This window comes from Amblyomma mixtum, chromosome 5, assembly GCF_055824585.1.
Source record: "Amblyomma mixtum isolate Tamu chromosome 5, ASM5582458v1, whole genome shotgun sequence".
Classification (NCBI taxonomy): Eukaryota; Metazoa; Arthropoda; class Arachnida; order Ixodida; family Ixodidae; genus Amblyomma; species Amblyomma mixtum.
In genome coordinates, this window is record NC_143016.1 from 42661018 (window position 1) to 42685935 (window position 24918).

The window sequence follows — 24918 nt, forward strand, 5'->3', positions numbered from 1 at the left end:
CAAAATAGTTTGCGGCGGCAACGTGCTACCTTTATTTAAAGAACTTTTCTGTTATTGTATATTGCCGCATGCAGCGTAAAAGTCGACTGTCCAGCTCACAGCCCTTATAGGCCAAAAAGAAAATTTGCTCCAAATATAAGTCAATGTACTATACCCCACCATCCCACCTCCTTGTGCTTCGTCCCGCCATTGCATTTTGCTTTGCAGTTAGTTTCCCATGGGTCAGCATCGCGGCTCGTGTGCAACTCAAAGCAACAAACGCGTAATGATGCAATCACAAGGACAGCAGTTTGAATCCAGTGGAGATCAGAAACGACCAGTGGCTTTCCACCTTGCCTCTACACTCGCATTCCGCCCGACTGACTATCGGCAAACTGAACTCCAAACTGTCCTGTAGTTTCGGATGCAGACGTGATGCGCTTGCAGGCGCAGATTGGAATCGGAAGTTTGCTCTTGCTTTGCCTGCCGCTCATCCAAGGAAGCGACCGCCAGTGTGAACAAGCCAGGCAAAAGGCGCTCGAATCGAGTTTTCTTTGCAGGAACCAATTTGCTTGCGAATTAACAACCTTTTTCTTTGAGGCATGGAGCCCTTTGTGTCCTGCAGGGAACGGCACCCACACGGGGCACGTACTGCCTGCCACTCGTTCAAAACTACCATAGACCCCACAAATACGTTGGCTCCGCGTATAGGTCGACCTGACCCTCTACCGACAGCACACCACTCAAAGGAACGGCATAGGCTGGCATTGTGCACAGTCGACCTGTCGCGGTCATTTAGCAAGAATGGTTGGTTGCATTGTGGTATGTGCAGTGACGCTATTAGAGGTGGGAGGTGCTTCAATGCTAGCGCCTCCTCCTCTTGACCCTGCTAGAGGAGCAGCTTCCTCCTATCCGGCCTTGACGAAGCGCCAAGAGCATGCATCTTCGAAACTAGTATCCTCGACTACGTTGCAGGGAAGCTCGTCTTCTCCTCAGCAGACTTGTGCTTTAGCTAGGCCGTACTGATAGGTTTCTGTGCCGGGAGTACTGGGGCTGAGGTGCTTCACATTATCACTCATCGGCATCATCATTCTCCAGCACCGCCTTGTGACTCTGAGGGCCCGTCGCTTCCCCAGTTTGCGGCGAAATCGGGATCGAACATCTTCTCATAGCACCCCAGGTCTTCAAATCAACTGGGCTGGTGCACGCTGCCGCCTCTAATTATCCAGTTAGATTCCCTTTAGACATCGCTTGATGGCAGAAATTCTTCTATTTATGCAGGGTTTTGGTTTAACGGAGTTGGAGTGATCAAGGTTTTATTGTATTAGAGTTATCGGCTTCGTTTGCAGATGGTGCGGTCCAGAGTCTTTTGTCCTCAACTGTACAACACTGAGCTGGTGCCCATAATTGATTAAGTGCCAGAATTATACTGGGCTGTCAAGAGTTATGCATTATAGTGAAATTATGTACAGTAGAAGCTCGTTAATTGGACACTGATGGGACCATGAAAAATTGTCGAAATATCCAAATGTCGAAATATCCAAATGTCGAAATATGGAATGAACAAAAAAAAAAAAAATGCCCCAGCTTCACATACCTTTATTTTCCAAAAAGGTTTGTAATCATCGTCTGTTTTTTCGGGCGAATTTGCACAGCGACAGTAGCGCTAATCGCTGCCAGATGCTCCGTGGCACACGCACTATTAGGAATCTGTTCACAGAAGTCCTCCAGCATGGACAGGGCTTCTGTGGCTTCTTTTACCATGTACTTCGGCATTTGGGGCAGCTATTCACAACCATCGTTGCTGGCACCTGTGATCTCCCGAATTATTTCGTTCTCAGTCTGGTGACTGCGACTCTATCATCGATGGTCATGTAATCGGCGAGCCACATGGAAGATGGTAAGACGTTTTCGACACAGCTGTCGTCTTCCGTGGTTGCAGTTGCGTCAGCTGTTTCAGTGGGCATCTCCTCTGTGCAGCAGTTGCTGTGATTGCTGCAGGTGTGTTGGCAGCGTAAAGTCATACTTCTTCCTAGCTTCTATACACAAAAGCATGTGCTTTCCGTATTTACATTTGATGTATTGAATTATGACCTGATCCACGGCTGTAGGACTCCGATTGCATTCAGAGGGAGAAACACGAGCTCGATCCACTCAAGGCCCGGCACCTTGCAGTGCACAGTGTGGTTTTCCACAACCATGAGCACCTTGCATTTCTCGACTCTCCAGAAGGCCGGTCAGTTGATGCAGCCATGGCTGAAAAATGTTCATTGTCATCCAAGCCTTCCTTGGCAATCAATAGGAAGGTACCTCGTGTTTTTGAAGCACCTCGGCTTCTGCTCCTTCCCAGTCACAAATGCTCTGTTCCCGTCATAGTTGGCAGCAAGTAGCGGTGTAACTCTTTCCTTGCTGCGTTTTCCTTCTGTGCAAGGGTCACGTTCAAATGTGATCATTTTGTCTAGGGGTTTTTCGTCGGTGTTCAATAGTATATTGCTAGCATCATACACAGCCAGGTGTTCACAAAGCCTGATGGTCCATCACTCTTCGATCACTTCTTCGTTCATGAAGGCTCTTTCGCCGCAAACATTCTTAAAAGTCAGACTGTGCTGGCTTCTGGAACAAGCGAGCCAACCTTCAGAAGCTTTAAAATCTGCAATGTTTATCAGGCAAACCTTTCAGCCTGGGCACAAAATTGTGGCCTGCCTACTTAGAGATAGGCCTCATGTGCATTTGCGATCGGCTTCTTCGAGTTCCAGATGGGCCGCCGTCTGCAGTCATTTTCTTTTGGTATTGAAGGCTTCACTGTCGAACGGCTCCAAAATACTAAACATTCCCCTAAACATTTGACCAACACTGTTTTCATTTTTGGCGTACATGTCCAAGGTTGTTCTTTTCACTTCGTATTTGTCCACCACGTTGCGGCGTGAAACGATGATCTTGCACGCATTCCACTTTCGTGGCTAGGTCTTTCGCCTGGTACTTCAGCCGCTTTGCCAATGTCACCATTGCAGCAGCACATGACGTGGTGGCACGACGCGCAGACAGAGCACCTTACACTCAAAAGCAGCGCAGTAAATATGCTGGTGAAGCGCGCAATAACTAAGCAAGGTGATTTAGGGTTAAGTGAATTGCAATTTACTTTACCCCCTCTTAACACCCTCTAATTATTCAGGTAATTAACAAAACCCCACTAATTACCTTTTTAATTGTCAGCTGTTTTTGCTAATTACCTGGATAATTAGATGGGTTTTACACCATATTGTGTCCGCCGAGGCAGAGAGTGTGATCCTACACCTATTTTTTTGCTATATTGAACCCAATATTTTCAGGAATTTTTGAAAGTGTTCTCTGAAACACCCAATATTTTTCAGCTTGTACACTGAGCACCAGGGATGCCATTACAATATCCAATGAAGTTGCATAGTTTGCTGATAAATGACGGGGCATCCACACAGTGCACAAGTTTGTTGGCTTGGCCTGTGTGCAGACATTTTATGTCATCGTTGTTCAGCCCATCCTTGTTGCTGCAATCTTTTTTGTTGCCAGTGCTGGCAAAAATTTCTTCTAAGCTCACCTCCACTAGCATTAAACATTTGTTATTGCGCTCAGTGTAATGCAAAAAGTTATAGCTTGTCTGTGGGAAATTTCTTAGCGTACTTCATAAATGACGGTTGCATGTCGATTTATTGTAAACGCGCTCAGCTGATGCTCCCATAAGTAGCTCATGTAGAAACCTGCCAGTCTTATTTGTTCTGGGTTGAAAACCAAGGCTAGTGCCAAGTAATGCTGGCATGGATTTATGTGCATGTTTTCATGCTTAACGAAGAGATTGCAACACTGCATGATTGAAGGCACTGTGTTGCTGTAGCTACCTGACATGTTAAATGCATAATGGGCACTCTTTCTTTTTTTTTTTCTGCATACAGATTGAAGCCCAACCAGTGCAAGAATAGGTACACAGACGTACTCTGCTTTGACCACAGCAGGGTAGTTCTTTCCATGAGGAATGAAGATGATTGCAGCACCTACATCAATGCCAACTTTGTGGATGGTTACCGCCAGAAAAATGCTTTCATATCAACCCAAGGTACGGAACCTGGTGTGCTTTTTCCTGCCACTCAGTCAAGCTAGTGAAATTGATAATGTCAAGGTAATTATAGACTGTGCAACTACGGGCTGGGAGTGGTATGTTTCATTTTTCTGGCCTTTTCTAGTTTATGAAAGCTCTGCAGTGAATGTAGCCCTTGTGTGTCATTAGATTACAGTAATCAGCTGATGCAGGTGTAGTTAAATTTGTCCTGAGTGTCTCCTTAGAGATGCGCTGCAGGTGCCTATACTCCATTTCATCAGCTCTGTGGAAGCTAGAGACCTCCTGAGCCAATCAGAAGTGTTCATTAAACGTGTTCCTCTGCACCTCGTTGCCTGCTTGTCATCTGCTCGCAGTGTATGAAGATATGGTCGGAAAAGAGTATAAATCGACTGTCTACATACTGAACATTGAAGGTACATTAGGCAGTTTTAGAATAGTGTACGCACATTTATGTACACTGAATGCAATCGTTACGCGGGATATTGCACCATTTGCTACATGTGCAACCGAAGACGCAATGATTATGGTTTATCGTGTTTAACATCCCAAAGCGACTCGGGCTATGAGGGGCGCCGTAGTGAAGGGTTCCGGAGGATTTCAACCTCCTGTGCTTCTTTAACGTGCACTGACATCGTACACTATACGGGCCTCTAGCATTTTGCCTCCATTGAAACGCTGTGGCTGGGATCGAACCCGCCTCTTTCGGATCAGCAGCCGAGCACTATAACCACTGAGCTGCCACGGCGGCGTACAACGTTAACTTCAGCCTAGTGGTGCCATTTGCTCTTTTAACGGAAACCATTTTTATCAACCAGCTGACGCTCCTTTTAGGCCTAGGAGTGGTAGATTGATTACTTGAAGTAAAAAATAAAATAAGTATATCACTCATGGATAATGCGGTACATGAGTTGAAATCAAACGAAAGACCGATGACCGCACCAGTTACCAGCGAACTTACTGAAAATTTAAGCAACAACGAAGAATTCACTCTGCAGCGAGGGGTTCTTCCTCTGAGCATTCCACCAAGGTGGAAAATTTGTTTCAGCGCATGCTAAACTCTTAAAATAGTGTACATTTTGGCCTGATTTTAAATACCGTGTTCGCTGACTTAAATTGCACACTTTTTTAAAAATTAAAGCTTCAGAAAGGGGGCGTGCAAATTGCACGAGTAAATACAATGGTGTTTGGCGCATGTGCATGGAACGTCATCTCTGCACTCATTGCAGCCTTGGTAGTGCTGCAAGTCTGCTGCTGAGATGGAGTATGGCTGGTAGGCTCACGCTGTTCAGGATATTGAAGGGTCCTCAGGAAGTGCTTCTAGGGGGGAAAAAAAAAACTAAATAGTAGTTCAGTGGCTGCTGCTTAGCTTGCATGGTTTGTAGACACTAATGGCAAAGGACAGTGCCTTTTGTGTCACTTCAGCGAACAGTGTGCTACTTCAATTGCTTGTACCCATGTTTTGCAATAATTGCAAGCCAGCTGTTGTGATTTATAAAGCTGAGTGTGCCAAACACTGTTTCCAGCTGTGCCTCTCTCAGAGTGTATGCACAGCACCGAAAAAATTGTGTGCTTCCCTCTCAGAAAATATGGCTGGCAGTTTAGCAGTGGTAAGCACGACATGTTATGCAAGAGTACAGTTTTTTGCAGGTGGACACCATTGCCATGTGCCTGAAAGTGTGGTTGAAATGTCCGCAGACCCAGGTTGTCAGTTATGTGCGTCTTAAACTTCATCATCAATGCTAATCTACCCACTGTATGCCGGCAGCCTATGCTCCAGTGCTGCCTTTTTGCAGCAGTGTTGTCAGCGGCAACATATACTGCACTATAGTGCTGTGTTTCTGCCACAGCGTTGTCCAAGCCAATGCATGCAGTGGACATTTCTCTGTCACGATCACCACATAGCTCGAAGCGCGGATATTAATTGATGAAGAAGATGAGATGTGTAATGCACAACGCAAGTGTGTGTCGCAGTTTCAGTCGCGGATATTTGTTTGATTTATTTATTTTTGTTTGACACAAACTCACAAACATCGAAAGATCTTGCTCAGTGTTTACCCATTTGATAAGTGCTTTCCTACTAAAAAACAACAAATTAGCACAAGGTTGCTCATGTTGAACAAACATCACGTTGCCAGGAAATGTAGCCAGAAAAAACTGGTGCTCTTGCTGAAGAGCTGCAGAGCAACCAGCGTCAGCGTCTTGCTTTCTTTATGGAATGACTTTAGTGAAGTTGAAGCAAACTGAAAAAATTGCGCAAAAAAACGAGGACGAAGCAAAGACAAGACGAGGACGAGCGCAAGGATAGCGCTCGTCCTCGTCTTGTCTTTGCTTCGTCCTCGTTTTTTTGCGCAATTTTTTCAGTTTGCATATCAACCAACTTGCCCAACTTTCTGCTCTCCTAAGTTGAAGCAAACTCAGAAATATTTCTCCATCCCTAGTACAGACAGGATTGCAGCAAGGCAGGCTCTGATTTTGTGAGTTGAATCAAGCAGCCAGCTTTGTGGAAGAACTACGACCCTTTAGACATCTGAGCTGTGGAGCAACAGAGGTGCATTACCTGCATTGCTACTTGTTGTTCACTTTCATTGTCATTATTATTTTTCCACTCCTGTAAAAGCCCCATACAGGGCTGACAGTATCAGTAAATAAAATAAGGTTCTGGAGCTTTGATAGAAATGTAGTGAAGCAAAGTGAATGGCTACAGAGCTGAGTTTCTTTTCAAAATGCCAGATGACATCAGCCGCAAATGAACTGCATCAGAATGTTGATGATACAATCCTGGTTCATACAACATACAAATTTTGGCGTGATGCAAGTCCGTAAAATTCCCCACCTGGAGTGCGTTGTGTACATTGTGCAGAATTTTGAGTCTTCTGAGCACTCTCCTCAAAAGCCACAACTGCGCCCTTGAGAACTACACACTACCTGCACATGACTGGCGCGTGGTAAGCACCGTGAGCAGTGAGCGGTAGCACTCTGCTCGTACATTGCCAACGCCGACTGCCAGTTGTGCAGAACGCGCTGCGAGCAACAAGCAGTGGTGTATGCCCAGCATGTCGCTGATGTTGCAATCGCCAGTTGATCGGTAAGCACCGCGAGCAGTGAGAAATGGCTTGCGGCCAGCACATTGCTGTTGTGAGTGGCCGGTGGCACACAGCCACAAATCAATCTCATCAGCCGCAAACGGATCTGTGTGAATGTGTTTCCTGTAGTTCTGCTCACAGATTTCATTCATTTTAGATGATACAAGTATATTTTTCGTGCCCTCATGAGAGTCGTATCATCGAGATTCTATCGTAAATGCAGTGATAATGTGGTTTTTGCAAGGGTGGACACTTGCCGTATTTGTCCGAATGTAATGCGAGGGTCGACTTTGCGGGCACCAAACAGGAGAAAAAGTATGCGATAGTAACGTGGGGAAAGTGCACTGGAGATTGAAAACAAGCACCTCAAAAAGTGGCTTTCTTGTGACTCATCTTTGCAGGAAGGCGAGGGTGCGCCTTCGAGCCTTAACATAGTGGAGCAGTTGCTGCCACTGTTATTACGGGAAGGTTTCATGCCCCCCTTCTTTTTCAAGTCAGCCACGCAAAAGCTTATAGATAAGACTGATAGAGTAGACACGAATATTCGCTGCGCCGTCACCACATCGACCATGTGCTTTAGAGGCCTTATCGTAATGACGAAACCTCTAGTTGCTCAACCGCACAGTCAACCATGTCTCCCGAACATCAGTGATTGTTCTCGGCAGCATATTAATGAGCCATTGTCTAGCGTGTGGAGCCATCGAAAAATTTCCCGGCAGTACGCAAGTTTGATGTTGTTGAAAAGTGTGTCAGTTACTGATGATAGCAGTGAAAGCAGCGAGTGCGCCTTTTTGCATACAACAGCAGTGCCAAGCTTTCCGTGCAGCCGAATCGAATTAGTATCATTAGCATACAGCATTGGTGGCACTGCATAGCTCTCATTGGTCGGCCAATATGGCATTCGGACTTTTTTTTCTTTTGTTCCCTTTTCCCGGCTTCCGTAGTTGGGGGTTGGTCTGCATGACGCTATTCTTCAATATGAAAGGGAGAACTACATAGTACACGATTTTCTCTGAGTATTGTTCGATTATATAACAAGGTGTGGCTTTTCACTTCAGTTTCGGTGAAAAAAAAAAAGCGTTACATTTGAATAAATGTGGTGTTTTTAATCCAACGCCAGCTGGTTTTTTTTTATTATTTTGTTGGCATTCTGTAGAATTGGGCTAACAGGGCCTCTTCATTTCTTGTTTTCTTTTTCTTTTCAAGGTCCCCTGCCAAAGACATACACAGACTTCTGGCGCATGATCTGGGAGCAGCGATGTGCTGTGATCGTCATGACGACAAGGACGTTTGAGAGAGGGCGGGGCAAATGCGGCCAGTACTGGCCACCGGGGGAGGCTGGTGCCTCTATAGAGCTGGAAGACCTTTTCAAGATCACCGTTTTGGCCAAGGACCCAAAGCCAGACTATGTGGAGGCACAGCTGGAGCTGTACAACTGTGAGGCAAGTGTGCCCCCTGCTGCATCGCATGTCACTCATTTTGCCTGTCTTTCACCGTCACCTTCCCATCTTCTCATTTTTGTTGCGACTGTGTTTGACTTGCATTGTTGTTTTTTGTCCAGTCTCTGGGCTTTGTGTTTGATAGCAGCAGATGCATTACCCAGTGACTGCTAGCCACTGCCACTCCATTTAAATTCTACAGAAGGCACAGTCATTAGCTCAGACTTTAGAGGGTTAAAATTTAATTCTAGAACAGCAGAGGTCAAACTTTATGGTGTCTGTTTCATGGTGTTCTTCATGAATGGTGTCCATAATTCTGTCAAAATATATACCGTATTTACTCGCATAATGATCGCACTCGTGTAATGATCGCACCCCCAAATTTTGTTCGCAAAATTCATTTTTTTTTATTCCCCGCGTAATGATCGCACCCTGAACTTGCCGCTGCAATTTGTCAACGATGCCGAGTCTAGCCGACGATGACCGTACTTGCTATCTGTCTGACAGATGGCACGTGCAGATGACCATCTTGCTCTGTCAGCATTGCAGCGGCAGCCGCCTGTTGGCGGACCTGCAGTCACATGGGCAGTCTAAATGCGGTTATGCTTAATCGCGGATATCAAACTTATCTGCGGTAATCTCGAATCACGGTTCGCCGTTGTCGCAAGGCTCGCCACCGGTCTGGGTTGCGGTGCAACGAAGTGACGCGTTGATCCCGTTAACTTTTTTGTTCTCGTAAATAATAAGCCCTGGGATACGGGAACGTCAAAAATGAATCCGCCTTGAGGATCGCTGGCCTGTACAGAGTTGCTGGCAGGAGTAATAGCTGCAATACAAGCTTGCTTTACGTTTGCAGCCGCGTAGCAGCTGCCGCCGTTGCAGCGCGAGTGACCCGATCTGCTTGCACGCCAGCTCCGCTGCTAAGGCGTCGCTGAAATTGATCGTATATATTTCTTTTAATATGAAACAATGAGGTTGTGAGTAAGGCAGCATTATAAGTAGAACATTCATTATAGCGCTGGTCAGTTCAAAAGCGCTGGCCACTGGCTTCGATACGAAACAAGTTAGGCCTAGCGACTACTAGGGAGTACAGAGCACCATCGTCCGCCACGCTCGCGGGCGGCGGTAAGCTTGCGGAATCTGGTGCTGCGAGCGGTCCGAATTTGTCGCCTACTTTAACGATGCGGCAGGGACCGGACATTTTTCGGGGTAACGGCGGTAAAATGCGTAACTTGAGCGCCGCGGGACGTTGCTGTTATGCTGTTGCTGCGCCATCGGATGAGATCGAAGGCTGCATAAAAGCGCCGTCGCGCAGCACTATACACACTGCCTATTTTGATGCGTTGCTCTTGGAACGTGATTTAGTGCAAAGAAAGTACGTTCTTGAAGCGGGCCAGCTTGTGCGCTCTTCGCACTCTTACCGGTTAACAACGTAGGCTGAGGTCGCCGATCTCGGTTCGCGATAACCGCGTTTGGCGGCGTCGCGGGTAGTGCGCCCGAGTTACCCGAGTCAGAAGGGTAGTCTGACCTGCAACTTGTTTGCGCTTTCGGGGCTCAAAAATCTTTTGTTGAAAATTTTACCCCGCGTAATGATCGCACCCCTAAATTTGCATCAATTTTTTCAAAAAAAGAAAGTGCGATCATTATGCGAGTAAATACGGTAGGCCTGTGCTGTTTCACTAAAACCTCATTGATACGTTCCCAGCTCATATGGTAAAAAATGTGGACATTAAAAATGTTCCCTAGAGTCACACTATATGTCTTCTGGCTAACGATCCCGGATAACATGACCTCCCGGCTGCTTTGTCTGAAACTTCGACAGATTTTGGTCATACAATGCACTTAGTGACCACTGCATATGTGCCAACACACAAATGAGCCAAACATGAGGACACGCAGCATGAAAAGCTGCAATGTAGTGGCAGTCACTTGTCGTGGTGGCTTCTCTGCAGTGCCTATGTGCAAAGGGGCAAGGTTCTACCTCCAACCAAAAAATCATAAAAACGGTGCACCAGTATTTATTTCTTTATTATTATATCCTACATCTACCTCCTCACGCAGTGCTTTCTCTAGTGGCACAGCAGTCATATTGCCTAACTTTAAGGGCCAAGGAAAATGCAGTGTATCATGTGTGCAACTGAAAATTGCACGAATAGTCGCTAAGAACATGTGCAACGTTTTTTATATTAATTTTTTTTTTGTGAACTATTTCTGGCTTAGTGCAGTGGCTTATTTTAATTTTGCTTGTTTTTTTTTTTGCGTTAACAGCATATATATAACCAATAAATTTTTGAAAAGTTTTGCACACACAACTCTGGCACTTTTTTTTGTTCAGATGTAATAAGCTACAATGTCATGCATTGCAATGTGCAATACGTTTGACGATTCTTGTAAAAAGGAAATCTTTCACTAACACCCAAAGTCGGCCATTTTTGCACGATAAGGAAAGAGCTAAGACGGCAAATACGGACTGATTTCTGCGAGCATTAGGAAAGGACCTGTTCAGATCTTGTGCCAGGAAATGCTGATCGACGTTTTTATGAAGTAAAATTGCATCAACATTTTTAAGGAGTGAAATTACCAATAAATGCCTTTATGCCGCATTCAACAGTTATATTTTATTAAAGTTGGGGGTTTGGATCATACGTTTTCTCTGCATTTTTTTTTTTGTGTATGTATCAGCAGGGTTTTACTCTATCCTTTTGCTTATGTCTTTCAGTCTTAGTGCAGCCTTTGTTGGTGCATGTGTGGCTTGTGGGCTTGCATACGCGTGTGAGCTGTGCTCATGAAGGGAAAGGCAACTGAAAACATCTGTCACATTAATTGCACTAAATTTGTCTTAGTGATGACACAATAGTATGTGTGTCGTGTTGTTAGATGGCAGTTTTTAACAGCAGTGGGATTAAACTAACAAAAGAAAATAATAATATAAGGAAGCAGGATAACAGTGATTTGGCCTATTGGTGACTTAAAGAACAAATATACATTATGGTGTTGGAAATACAAGCTTTTCATTTACTTGGGAGAAGTCATGAAGTAACTTGATATGTTTTTAATTTTGTGCCCATCAGAAGCTGACATAGCTCACCTTGGGTAAGAAACACGTCATGGTGCCAGACAAAGGAGAAAGGGTATTTCCTTGAAGGCACTGGCGATGTGAACCACGCACTGTTAATTTTATTCTCTTAGCAAAGACCTGTTGCATGGCTTACGCTCAAAATGTCACTTCACCATCATCTTTGCAGTGAAGTGGCACCGATGAACTAATAAAATTCACCCAGTGAAGGAAGGGAAGCTGAGTGTGAGTGTACAGACTCGCTGGTAATGCAGGAGCGAGTGTTGTCGGTGTCACTGGCTGGGCTCTTGAGCTTGTTAGCCAATTGTGCACAATGTAGAATAAGTGCCATTGTCCTGACCCCGAGTGACCCACCTTTCTCCTTGATGTTGTCGCATTGCCTACCTTTTCATTGTGCCAGCAGTGCAGTCCTGCAGCCCCACACCCACTGGTGTGGATGTGACCTTGCTCTCTCTCTCTCTCCTCTCGCTGATGCAGAGCCAGGAGTCGCGCTCTGTCAGTCACCTGCAGTTTACGAGTTGGCCCGACTATGGGGTGCCCGATTCCGCCTTGGCCATGCTGGCCTTCCGAGGAGTGGTGCGGGAGAAGCAGGCCCAGGCTGTGGCCTCCATGGAGCCCAAATGGGACGGCCACCCCTTGGGGCCACCCATTGTGGTTCACTGCAGCGCTGGAATCGGTCGCACCGGTATGCCATGAGATGCCCCCCTCTCCCCCACCCCCCTTTATTCACATGCAAAGTGTGGAATGTGGCTCCGATGTTGGAGCTCAGTGCTGTGATGGCCCCTTTGGCATGCTTTCACCTCACGGAGGGCATGGTGTCTGACCACAGCTGATAGCATAATGGACCATCGAGCAGCAAGTGTGCACCTAACGCTCTTTTCTGCATCAAGTGCAATGGCACGAACATGAGAAGGAGCTGGCACACGGAGACGGGCGCCCTTTCCGAGGCTAGCAGACGTCCGTCTTAAAAGCAACAGCCGCAAATCGGCACAGTCACCAGCTGTAAGTGGATTGCTTGGTGCACTGGCTGCTGCGTGCCCTCCCTTGACAGAAGTGGCAGTGGATTGCTAGCAGCTTAAACCGAACACTATAAGACATCCTCGACTCTAAAATGCTATGAGGGAAAGCAGGGCCTTCAGACTCCCATGCAATTTGGCAAGCTCAAGATCGGGAGCGAAAGTGCCTAGCCCCTCACCATCCTACGTGTGTTTTTTCAACCTCGAGTAAACAACACGCACCTGACCTTGAGGGCTGGTGTTCAGCATGTCCGCTTTATCTCGCCCTGATTTGCTGACGCCGCCAGCTATCATAAAATTGTCGGATCGCGCTGTGATACAACGAACACCTTTCAAAGTGAACGATGCTCAACACCAGCGACACTAACATGTCTGACTGCATGCTTTTGTTGATGATGGACGGACGAACAAACTAACAGGTGGGTGGGTGGATACATATGAAATTTCTAGTCTCTCAAAAGAATGTGTTGAAACTTTTTTTTCCCACTTAATGAACTCTCCCCCAAAATTGATGTCAACTTTTTCTGGAAAAACAACAACAAATAATTCAAAGAAAATTGCTATGCACTTCAAACCAAAAAACCACTTTATTCATACACCTCTAATATTAGATTTCCCAAGCCTGTTTGCTCAGCTGTTATGGGGTGAAGTGCGTGGGAAAGGGGTCTTTGGCCAACCTCCCTCCTTGAGGGGTCATCAATTCTTTTGACCTGAATCCACTTGGTACGGATTTTTTAATTATAAAATTTTCCTGCTTTTATTTATTTTATTTTTATTTTTAGATACTCAAATTTCAGCGTAAAAATTTTAAGTTTGCCAAAGCTAAGAGCCAAAGCGCCTCTCTTTGTTATGGATTCGGCTTCACTGATGGTTTGGGAAAGCTCCCATGTACGGCTCTCGCCATAAAGAGCCAAACAAAGCGTGTGCAGGTGTAAAAAAATAAACTGAGCAGTGGAAAGGTTTAATTGGTTTGGTTTGGTTTATGGGGTTTAACGTCCCAAAGCGACTTAGGCTGTGAGAGACGCCGTAGTGAAGGGCTCCGGAAATTTTGACTACCTGGGGTTCTTTAACGTGCACTGACATCGCACAGTACACGGGCCTCTAGAATTCCTCCTCCAAAGAAATTCTAGCCGCCGCGGCCGGGATCGAACCCGCGTCTTTTGGGTCAGCAGCCGAGCACCATAACCACTGAGCCACCGCGGCGGTGGAAAGGTTTAATTAAAAAGCACTGACTTAAATGCCTAATGGTTGCAGTTGGTACCATTATGGATGTACAGTTGAATCCCGCCACAACGAAATCGGCGGGGCGTACGAAAAACTTCGCTGTCGCGGAATTTCGTTGTCGAGAAATTACAGCCAGCCCGAGTCGGCTGATCCCGGGCTGGCGTTGCATATGTCTCCTCGCCCAACGCCGCCTCTCCTCCTCCTCTTCTCTTCTCGCTCAACGCCGCCTTTCCTCCTCCTCTTCTCTTGTCGCCCAACGCCGCCTCTCCTCCTCCTCTTCTCCGTTCCTTCTTTCACCACCTCCTCTACTTGCCTCCTCCCCTACATCGTTTCGAGAGCCGTCGGGCCTCATCGCATCTGCACCGCTGCGTGCTACCACGGCGCTCTCGCGGGCTTGCTGCCGCCGGCGGCGACATCCTAGGAATTCAGCAGAGCAGAGACGCGACGAGACCACGCTAAACGGTGCACACACAAAGGAAGAAATGGTGAAGCGGAGTGGGCTTCTTCCTGCACTCTCGCGTTTTCCTTTTTTTTTTTTTTCTCCGACAGGACACGAAGCTCCGCCCACCGATGGCTCCGCCCACCGGTCCACACAGACTGCCTGAAACGCGCTCGGTGCCTAGCAGACGACGCGGCCACGGAGGACGCGGCCGAAGACGCTAGCAGATGGCATGCGCTGGCGCATTTTACACGCGCTTTCGAGGAGCCCCTCTTCGCTTGGAGGCCGCGAACGCTTACCAGCCAACACCGCTAGCAAGTGATCATGACGCGCTTTCGTGCTTGACAGGAAACCGCGAGCATCATGACAGCGAGCTACATCAATCGAAGCAGCCCAGCAAAGAGCCAATGAGCGGGGCGTGACGTCACTTCAAAAATCACGTGGGCATCTGGAGAAAAAAAAAAAAAAAGCACACGAGGGTGTGCGCGAGGAGGATGTGCGATTGAGTGCGCGTACCCCCCCCCCCCAACAGTCTGCGATGCAAAAAAATTAACGGCGGGAACGGGAAAGTCGCTCTTCAGCACTCAACTTCTGAAGAAAGACAAGACTGAGGGGCCACTCACCCGCGAAAATTCGCAAAAAAAATTCGTAGAAGCGAACACGTGCTCGCAAAGTACTTCGTTTTTGAGGAAATTTTAATACATTAAGTCCTATGGGGGTTTCACGGGGAATGCAAATTACTTCGTTGTGGCGAAAATTTCGTTGAAGCGGCGTTTGTTGTACCGGGATTCAACTGTACAAGCATACAGGGGCAGTTCTCTGTCCAGCCACTGAGTGCAACCATTTCTGAATCACTCAGCAAGTCCGTGACTCTGTTGGACTTTGGCAGAAAGCAGCTTTTCCACTCCATGTTTGTATCTTTTTATTACATATGTCATCGTGCTTCTGCTGGCCTAACCAGATAGAATAGCGCGACACAGAAGTCGCAGACAGAAAGACAGAGACAAGCTCTACACTGTCAAATAACATTGCGCCCATTTGCAGTTATGAACATCATCCCAGAGCTACACCTTGGTTGTGAGTTGTGCTGTGTGGAGGTTGGGACAGTAAAAGTTTGTTAGTTTGAACTTCAAGAGACCAGAAAGGGAGAGAGCCAAAGCGTTTATACATTGCTCGTAGCATCTTGGGAGTCTCCATGGGCGGGGTCCCTAGACCAGGACTCCTTTGGCGGCAGTGGCAGCTCGGGCCCAGAAAAATGTTCAAATTATCAAATGTCCCTGAAAAACCGTCAAGAACTGCTTGCATTACAGTAATTATATTTGGTCAAAGATTAGGCAATGTTTGCCCAATTTTGAGATGAGAGCAGCGTGGTAATGACTATTTTTCACGTTTCCATCAATGCTTAATTGTGTGCTCTGTCAGGACTATCGAAGCCAAGCTGCTCCAAAATCGTAAGGGCCTCCCACATTCTGCGCGGTGCAACGCGATGGAACTCCACCCCTACCGCACCACACCCATCATAAACAGCACCGTTGCGTGTGAGGAGGCTTCACTGCACAAATAATGGCACATTATGAGCATGCAGTTTCAGTGCACTGGAACCATGTGGACGGGAGCGAAGGGAACAGCGGAGTGGTGAGAGGAAAATGAAGGGAGGGGTCATAGTGGAGGTCTCTAGTATGATTTACACCACCTGGGGACCCTTAACGTGCACTGATATGGGTGCTGTTTGTGTTCCGCCTCCATCGAAATGCAAAAGCCTCCCGTGTGCTGTGGGATGTCAGTGTTAAAGATCCCCAGGTGGTCGAAATATTCTCTACCGCACCTCTTTCCCTCTTCTTTTACTCCCACCTCCCTTGCCCTAGGGCCATTTCCTTTCCTCAAAAACCAAAAAGGGGGGACACCAGGATGCGTTAATGAGTGTGGGAAACAGTGCTCAGCTGTGTTAGGTTGGCTGGCTGATGTTACCATGGTCGCTGTGGGCTGGTATGAAGCTCAGAAAAGTGAAACCAAAACTAAGCAGTAAGACTTGTCTCAGAGTGGGGTCGTCCGTTTGTCATCACGCCTGCCATTGCACGCATGTCAGAGGCATGCAAGTGACTCTGCAGCATGAAAGTCAGGTTTTGAGTAAAGCTGTTACGATGATCTCCTGTCATGCCGGTCATACCGATACGCAAGCGCCCTTCGGGAGCCAGGCAGTTGTTTTCTGAGAGCTTACCGTATACACTCGTGTAAGGGCCACACTTTTTTTCCACAATTTTGGTGGGGTGCGGCCCTTCCACAGAAGTGTGAAATTTTTGTTCAATTTTCGATCCACGCATGGAAAAACCTGTTTAATCGTGTCATATATACCTAACAATGGGATATCTGGCATCTATAGATTCGGACATCCTCACTAGATGTCTTCATCGGTATTGCTGCTTGGGCTCGGCTCATCGCCGCTGCTTGGGTCATCCGCACGTTCATGTATCCAATCCTCAGTGCCGTCCATGGTATTGGAAATCCCGGTGACCTTAAAACTCTTAACAATAATTTCCATGGACACTGCACGCCACGCGTTCAAAATCGAAGAGCAGACCAGCTGAAGTGCCGCCCTCCTTAGTCGTCCGGTCAGCACTTTCTCGTGGTGGCCCGCGCTGCCATCTATTTAGAGTACTGGTGTCTGAATTCTGCCTTAAACGGCCTATTAATGGACACATCCAGTGGTTGCAGCATGCTTGTTAAACCGCCGGCGATGGCCGCCAGATGCGTATGAGCTTCTGCGAGACGAGCGTTCACATGCTTTGTGAGGTAGCCACCAAAGCTGTCCAATACGAGCAGGGCCTTCCATCACAGCAGGCCTCCCAGCTGGTTAGCCCAGACCGTTTTCACCCAGTCCACCACTAGTTCTTCGGACATCTAGCCCTTTTCTTGCACTCTGATGATGATTCCATTCGGGCGGCTCTCCTTGGGTAGCGTCTTTCGCTTAAACACTACGTACAGGGGGCGCTTCCTTCCGTTCGCTATGTCAGATAGCATTACAGTGCAACGCTGACGCTCGGCACCGGTCTTGTGCACAAGGACGCTCTTCGCACCGGTTTGGCTGACCGTCGTGTTCTCAGGAGCGTCGAACCAAACAGGTGTTTGGTCTGCGTTTCCTATCTGGTGTAGGTGGTACTCGTGCTCTGCTCGCAGCGCATTAACAAAGCGGTGAAACTTGATCACTTTGTCATCATACTCACGTGGAAGTCTTTGGCAGAGTGTTGTCCGGCGGCAGATGCTGAGTTGTTGTCGCTTCATAAACCTCCAAAGCCATCCCTCGCTTGCCTTGAAATTCGTAGGTGAAATGTTCATGTGGCATGCGATTGCAAGGGCCTTGACATGGAGCAGCTCAGTTTACAACGCGTAGCCGTCTTTCCTGATGTCCGTGACGTATTTCATGAGCTCCTTCTCAAGTGTTGGAAATTTGCAAGGTTTGCCGCAGAATGCTTCCCTAGTCTTGTTTGTTGTGGCCAGCTCTTCCTTTTGGTCGCACCAGCAATGCACGCACTTGTCGTCGGCGTGGTGGAAATTCCGTCCGGCTGCACATTTTCCATCCTGTTCGGCATATGCGATAATTTGAAGTTTGAACACAACATTGTATGCGGTTAAGTGTTTTTTTGTTTTCCATCGCAAACAGTAGTGCTATAGGCACTCGTTAAAATGAACGGCGGCACAAGGGATCAATGGCGCCGGCGAGAAAAGCGACAAGATCTCCCAGATAGTGCCGCGTGCCCGAAGCGCACAGATAGCGCTGCGTGACGAAGCCGCAGGACTGCTATTGCTGATGCCATCAGCGCAACTGGCTCCCGCGAAATGTGCCATACATGAGACACGACGACGCTGCCGGTTGCTGACAAAATTTGGACTGCCAAGTTGGGGGGAGCGGCCCTTACATGAGCGCGGCCCTTAGTCGAGTGTATACGGTATCTTGCAAGTTCATCCTTGCTTCTGTGAGGACCAAACGTCTACAAAAAAGAAAAAAACAGTTACTACAAACCCCAAGTGCCAGCAAATTTCAGCGCCGTCAATAGATGCAGAAGTGTAAAAACAAGCTGGTGGCCTTCACAGCGGTGATATTTGTCGCAGTGCATTAAAAAGAATCTTTTAGCGGCTATTACTGTTACAGATTCATGATGAAGTCATCATGCGGAAAAGGCATGTCGCTGTGTGCCTGCCTGTAACTTTGATCACTTTCAACAACACCGATCGAATACATCGAATAATCGACGCTTTTAGAATTATGCATATGCACAGGACAGCGGGGAAATTTCTCATTATAGAATTCCGTATACCATTTCACTTGATTAGAGCTGACTACATCTGCGAGACCTGAACTCAGATTGATGCAGTTTTCAGTCTTACTCTCTCCAAGGCTTAGCCGAATGCCGCTAAGTACCTGAACGAGCCTTTGAGCGATATGCATATAATCTTTTTTTGGATGCTGCAGCATTAAAGGGACAGTGAGGAGAGCTCTATTAATATTTTTTTATAGCAAAATCCGATAGTTCGGCATTTCATGGCTTTGTTGCCACTTGGCTGGCAGCGAAAGATGCATTTATTTCTAAGAAATTTGGATTCAAAATTGAAAAAGTTTTTCCCACCGCTGATTCAAACTTGGGGCTCTCTTATGACGACACAGGACTAAGTGATGTGAAACATGATGTGAAACATGCCGTACACGTGACGTAACGCAGACTCCGTGATTTCTGGCGGCTAGCGGTGTGGCCTAGCAGCAGCCGAAATGAAAGCTACCGCCGGCCGCACGTTGAAGGCATCTATCGGCTATTGCGGCCGTTGCTGCCGTCGCTTCGTTTACGTTTGCACCGGTGTTTTGCCAGCGTTACGATGGATCCCGTTCTCGAAGTCGTCAACGAAGTTCTCGCAAATAGACACCTTTAGCATACCATGTACCTTGTTACCGTTAGCGGAGTAGCGAGAGCCTGCCTATCGCCGGTGAGCAGGTGCTGATTGGTCCCGATGCTGCAGGCGCGCGTAGCTGCCAGGTACGTGGCGCCATCTGGCGACGTCAAGGAGATTTGCGCATGCATTGGCTGCGCGCGGGCTCCCGGAACTCAGGTACCGGTAACGGGAACACGGTACACGGTATGCTAAACGTGTCTAATAACTTCGGCCTGCACTTCAGCGACCTCAGCCCCACAGAGTGTCAAGTAGTTGGAAGTTAACTGGCACAACCGGGAACGTTTCGCCGGGCGAGCGTATGAAGACTCAAGGTGCTCTTTACACTGCAAACTGCCTTGTACGATCATCGAAAATCGTGCCTTCATAGTTTTTCATCGACCGTGGCGATCATCTGACCAACTTTAACAGGCTCCTTCAAAAGTTAACTAGCATTTGGAGTGGCACTTGGTGTTCCTCTGCTGTTCTGCGCTTGTAAATCGAGGCGCGTCAAAACCACGCGGGCATGCAGAGCTCATAGACTCGAAGCGCCATAATATACCGAAACTCATCTGGCCGCCTGTGGCGCCGCTAAGTATTGATTTTCTTCGCTTACAACATCATGTTGTCTTTTGTCGGTCTTCCCTTTACGATAAAAGCACACTATTGGTTTCAAAACAAAACTTACTTCAGTATTTAACTGCGCAACCTTCGTTTGTCAGCCTCAGTAATTCGTGGTTTCTTGTGTCCCAGTGTTGCTAGAACCATTGGCTCTAGCAACACTGTCTTATCCTATGACGTCATCACGCTTGTACTTGCGAGTTTGGCCTGTGGCAGCGATACCTGTATTTTGGTTCTTGCTCTTTTCTACGTTACAAGAGCTTTGTTGTCAGTATGAGTGCCGTTTTTGTAATCAGGAGCGGGTAATTTATCGATACAAGCCAACTTCAAGTTCTCCTCTGTTCCTTTAAACAGAATATAAAATATTTGGGTAATTTGTGGATGGCCACACACACGTGTGTCCGTTCAGTTTTGTGATTGTACAGTGCCAAGCGATTAACTTTTTAACTAATTAATCATTGCTCGTTTTGGCAAAAATACTGTACCCTGGCAAAGAAGCTCTCAGATAACACTGCGTTTGTAATCTGTGCAGCTTGACAGTGAATTATGCGGTTAACAGAAATTATTAGACTCTGAATTGAATAGGAAAATAAAGACTCGCAGCAGGCTGCGTGGTTTGTTGACACATTCGGACCAATGCCGACAGTGAGAAAAGGAAACAAAATTGTTGAATCGAACATTTTGCGCCACTCATACAGACTACGCGCATTAACATGAAGTTTTTGTGCCGTCCTCCAGCTCGTTATTCACAGGAAGAGCTGGAACAGCACCGTGCAACAGAGCTGCAGCGCGCCAACAGCTATAGGAACCAAAAGGCCCAAATGCCGGCGACGGCCAAAATGTCACATGACCTAATATGGCGGCACCCATGCTCTCACACTGTAAAGTATGTATAGAAAGTGGAAAGCAAGACCACTTTGTTCGCAGGAACTTGGAGCATCACACAGTCCCTCACTGTCCACTGAGAGTTGTGATCAAGATGTAAGGTGCCCTGGATACTATCAGCAAAAGCTGTACCTTTTGCCTGACATTGAAATGGCATGCATACCTTCGAAGGCTGGAATGATGACATAGTAATTATTGTTTGGCTGTCCTCGTTGTTTCTTATTAATGTTAAGGGCTTTGCCCCGCCGCGGTGGCTCAGTGGTTATGGTGCTCATCTGCTGACCTGAAAGGCTCGGGGTCGATCCCGGCCGCGGCAGCTGAATTTCGATGGAGGTGGAAATCTAGAGGCCCGTGTACTGTGCGATGCCAGTGCACGTTAAAGAACCCCAGGTGGTCGAAATTTCCGGAGCCCTCCACTGCGGCGCCCCTCATAGCCTGAGTCGCTTTAAGGCGTTAAGCCCCCACAAACCTTAATGGCCGGGGCTGGAATGACAGCTGTCATACTGCTTTGCTTTCCTTTCTTGCAGGCACATTCATTACTCTGGACATATGCATCAAGCAGCTAGAGGAGGAAGGCCGGGTGGATGTACGTTCCACTGTGGAACGAATTCGTGCCCAGCGAGCGTTTAGCATCCAGATGCCTGACCAGTACGTCTTCTGCCACCTCGCACTGCTGGAATTTGCCCTGCTCCGTGGGCTGCTCCAGGACGTTGCTTTGGATGGGTTTGATGACGATGACGACCGCGATGGCTCGGATTCCGAGTGATTTGTTTCTGTTCTTTTTTTATGTGAAACTAGGAGATCACCATTGTTTTTATTTTGCCATGGATGCTTGAGTCATTTGGTCAGCAGTGTGGCATCAGTGCATGCAGCGCTGTGCTTTCCTCTATGTGCCCAAAGCATGCGAAACCTGATTGAATGAGCACTCATGCAGTTTGGTGACATAATGAGATGAGTGTTTGTAAACACTAGCCTGTGACAACCAAAAGCATGGTGTAGGCTTTATTTAGTCACCTGCAGACCACCTATCTTGATAGATTTATTGGTTTGCCTTTACAATACTCTGGCTAGAGATTTCATTTTTTTTTTCTGATATTTAACTGCGTATTGTGAAAAGCGGGAAGAGGACAAAGTGAGGCCCTCAATTTGTCCTTAAGAGGCTCATGCCAAGCATTGTTTTATTCTGTACTGCATGTATGGCTGGGGCCAGTTTTTTAGTTTTCCTACTACTCTGCCATGCCTTTCTCGTACTTTGCTGGACTACCTGAATGATGCAAAAGCTGTTCATTGCTTGAAATAACCAAAGTAGGCCATGGCTGAGAATTGCAGCCAGTGGTGCCACTTCTTTTTTGAGTAGGCAACGGATTTAAAGATGTTGAAGATTAGTTCTTTATATTTTTCAAGTTAGTATTGCGCCTAAACTGTACAGCACCTGGTCATGGATGCTTGGTACATGAACAGTTTTTATGCTGTAGCATTCTCTTCGTAGCATAGATTACAGTCGACCCCACTTATAACGAACGTGACGGTCGTGCAAACAGCGTCCATTGTGTCTGAACTCATTGCAAATGAACTTCCCATATTGGTGCAAGAAATGCTAAGTCCAGCAAAAGTGGCATTTATTTCTTCAAAGATATGTGAGTCTATTTGTTCAAAGCAAACTTATATTGGGGCAATGGTCACGAGCGTGATCATGATCACATGCCGAGACCTTTTGCAGCCAACAACCTGCTCTAGGGATGCTCTGTAACTAATCGCAGTTCCAGCATTAACAGTAGCTGATGGCTAGTTGGCCTTCTTAATCAGACTCGTATCAGTCGGGGAGTGCTCGTACTGCGCGTACGCTGGCCTTGTTAGAGCACACCTGCGACATCAACGTCCATACCAGTAAAGTCATCCCAGGAGATACCCGACCAGCTGTGTATCAACAACGCATTGCCACAGGTCCACATGCGTCTGATCACATGAGTTCTCGACAGCATCATCTGTCGTTTGTGGGCCCATGCAGCGACAAAGGTAGCCCAGCGCACGTGTGCACAGAACGTACCAGCTACACTGTCTACGGTCTGCACATTATGTGCATGTGGCTGACTAGACAGGCAATGTACACTACTTGACCAGCAGGACCAGTCAGGCACTCAAACCTCTCAAGTCACTCCTGTTGGTTGATCCCCGACCATGCGTAGTAATTTCGCTTTTGAAGCTGCCTTTTTATCGTCCTTTTGCTGATGCTTTGCCCAGTTAGCACACGTGCACAGAATGAGTGGCCTTGTAGGTAATTACCATGGGCTTTGCCAGCGCTTCTCTGTGGTTTCAATGCCACCCTTTTCATTTCTTTTTTGTTCACCATCTTCTTTTGCGATGCAGTGCCACAAGGGCTGAGGTACACTCTTTCATCTCGGTGCATGCTGGAAGTACGAGTTTTTCGACTGTGTGGGAAAGTTTCCCGCGCCTTTTCGTTTGCTATAACTGAGTGCTGCATCCAGAGTTGTTTGTTGCTGCATCTGAGTTTCACTGCCATTGCACTAATGCATATTTTGATAGTAGTGCCACTATCATTTATAATAACAGGGCGTTGGTCATATGTGTGGCCGTTATAAGTGGGCTCAACTGTATTCGCTTTTAAAAGCTTTTGGGCGTCCTTTTAAGTTCTTCAACTTTGCTACACTTGTATATTTCAGCTCATTTTGCTATCGAACTTTATCAGAGAAAGATGAAAACGGGCAGATTGTACTCATACGTATCAGGGCACCATATCCTCACTATTTTGTGTTTGCACTGTATGGTAACCAGCTTGGTAGCTTTCTTTAGCGTTTTTCTGTCTTTGGAGCAACTAAGCTATGGTGGTCTTGCGTAGCACAGCCATTGTGGACATGTCAGTATGGTATTTGTGGGATTCAGCAAAGTGCGTGTGGCTTAGTTTGCCTGTACCGAGCATATCATGGTACATCATTTGCCTGTGTAAAACAGTGCAGCTGTCCCATATATAAAGTTTAAACTTTTTGGTTTAAACTGAAAAAAAAAAAGAGATAAAAGTATGTTAGCATGTTGAATTCAGATTTTGCAATTTGGCTTTAACTGAAAAAGGTTGGTATTCTCTGCATGCAAGGCATGATTTGTTGGCTGTTGAGTGCAAATTACACCCAGTTCAAAGTTGAAAATTAACTAGGTAGGGAAGCCAGTAATATTGTTGGATTAGCAGCGGAGCTGTGCAATTAGACGTATGGCTCTGCCAGCTTACATGACTCCGCAGACCAGGAAGCATCACCTGCTTGCAGCCTGCTAGCTAAGAGCTTAGGCGTGCACAAGTCTCTCCATAAGGGAGATCAGAATTCATGGCAGCGCCCTATCATGTATTCTCGACAGCAGGGAACAATATAGTACAAAATTTGCACCCTCTCCCCTTTCCCATGTGTGCTTAGAAAAAGGGGGGGGGGGGGGGGGGGGCAGGCAACTGCCCCCCCCCCCCCCCCTTGCTTGTTCCCCCACTGTGCACGCCTACACTGAGCACTGTTAATTATTCACTATCATCACCCACTTATAGCAGTTAGTCAGTTAAGTAGGCTTATCAAATGCACGTACCACACTGACGCAAAAACCCTCATGGGCATCAACACGCTGCACTCCCCGCAGGTGCGTAGTTTTCAAATTGTGTGAGAAATGTCTCAAATTAGCTGAGCCACATCGGGGAGGGTAATCGCATTTTTGAAATGTATAAACTGATGTTAATGGCTCGCTACAAATCTGATTGCAATCGGGCGCTTATGAGAGATAGGTGAAAAGTTAACTATTGGAATTTAGTTGATCGCTCTACTAGTTCATGCGATTCACCTTTTTTTGATGTCCGTCAACACCGGTATTACTATGCCGCAAAAAATTCTCTACCTCAAAAATGGCGGACTTCCTGAACCACCTAGTATAATTTTTAGTTACTGCAAATGCAGCGAGATTCTGTGCTTTTCCTTAATCTCTTTGTTCATTACGCCTTAGAAAGCAACTTTTATTGTTGTAGAGCCCAAACTGAGCTTCAAGAAGGCTTTATCATAAACCTTTGTGGCACTAATGAAATACTACTACAAACAGAAGTGGCGAGTTTGTGTCCCCATGTTATTAAACAGCGTTATAGCTGTAGATTAATGTGTTTCTTGC

General features: G+C 46.9%; 1 protein-coding gene across 3 annotated transcripts in view; it reads left to right on the top strand.

Annotated features, from left to right (window-relative positions):
* Ptpmeg2 (Protein tyrosine phosphatase Meg2) overlaps positions 1 to 24200 on the top strand; it is a 60710-nt gene extending 36510 nt beyond the window's left edge. For all 3 annotated transcript variants that reach the window (XM_089544212.1, XM_089544210.1, XM_089544211.1), the window contains 4 exons: positions 3906 to 4066; positions 8359 to 8594; positions 12145 to 12352; positions 21297 to 24200. In XM_089544212.1, coding sequence (XP_089400338.1) covers positions 3906 to 4066; positions 8359 to 8594; positions 12145 to 12352; positions 21297 to 21535 — 844 coding nt within the window. In that variant the 3' untranslated portion in view covers positions 21536 to 24200. The remainder of the gene's footprint in view (positions 1 to 3905; positions 4067 to 8358; positions 8595 to 12144; positions 12353 to 21296) is intronic.
* The last annotated feature ends 718 nt before the right edge of the window (positions 24201 to 24918 follow it).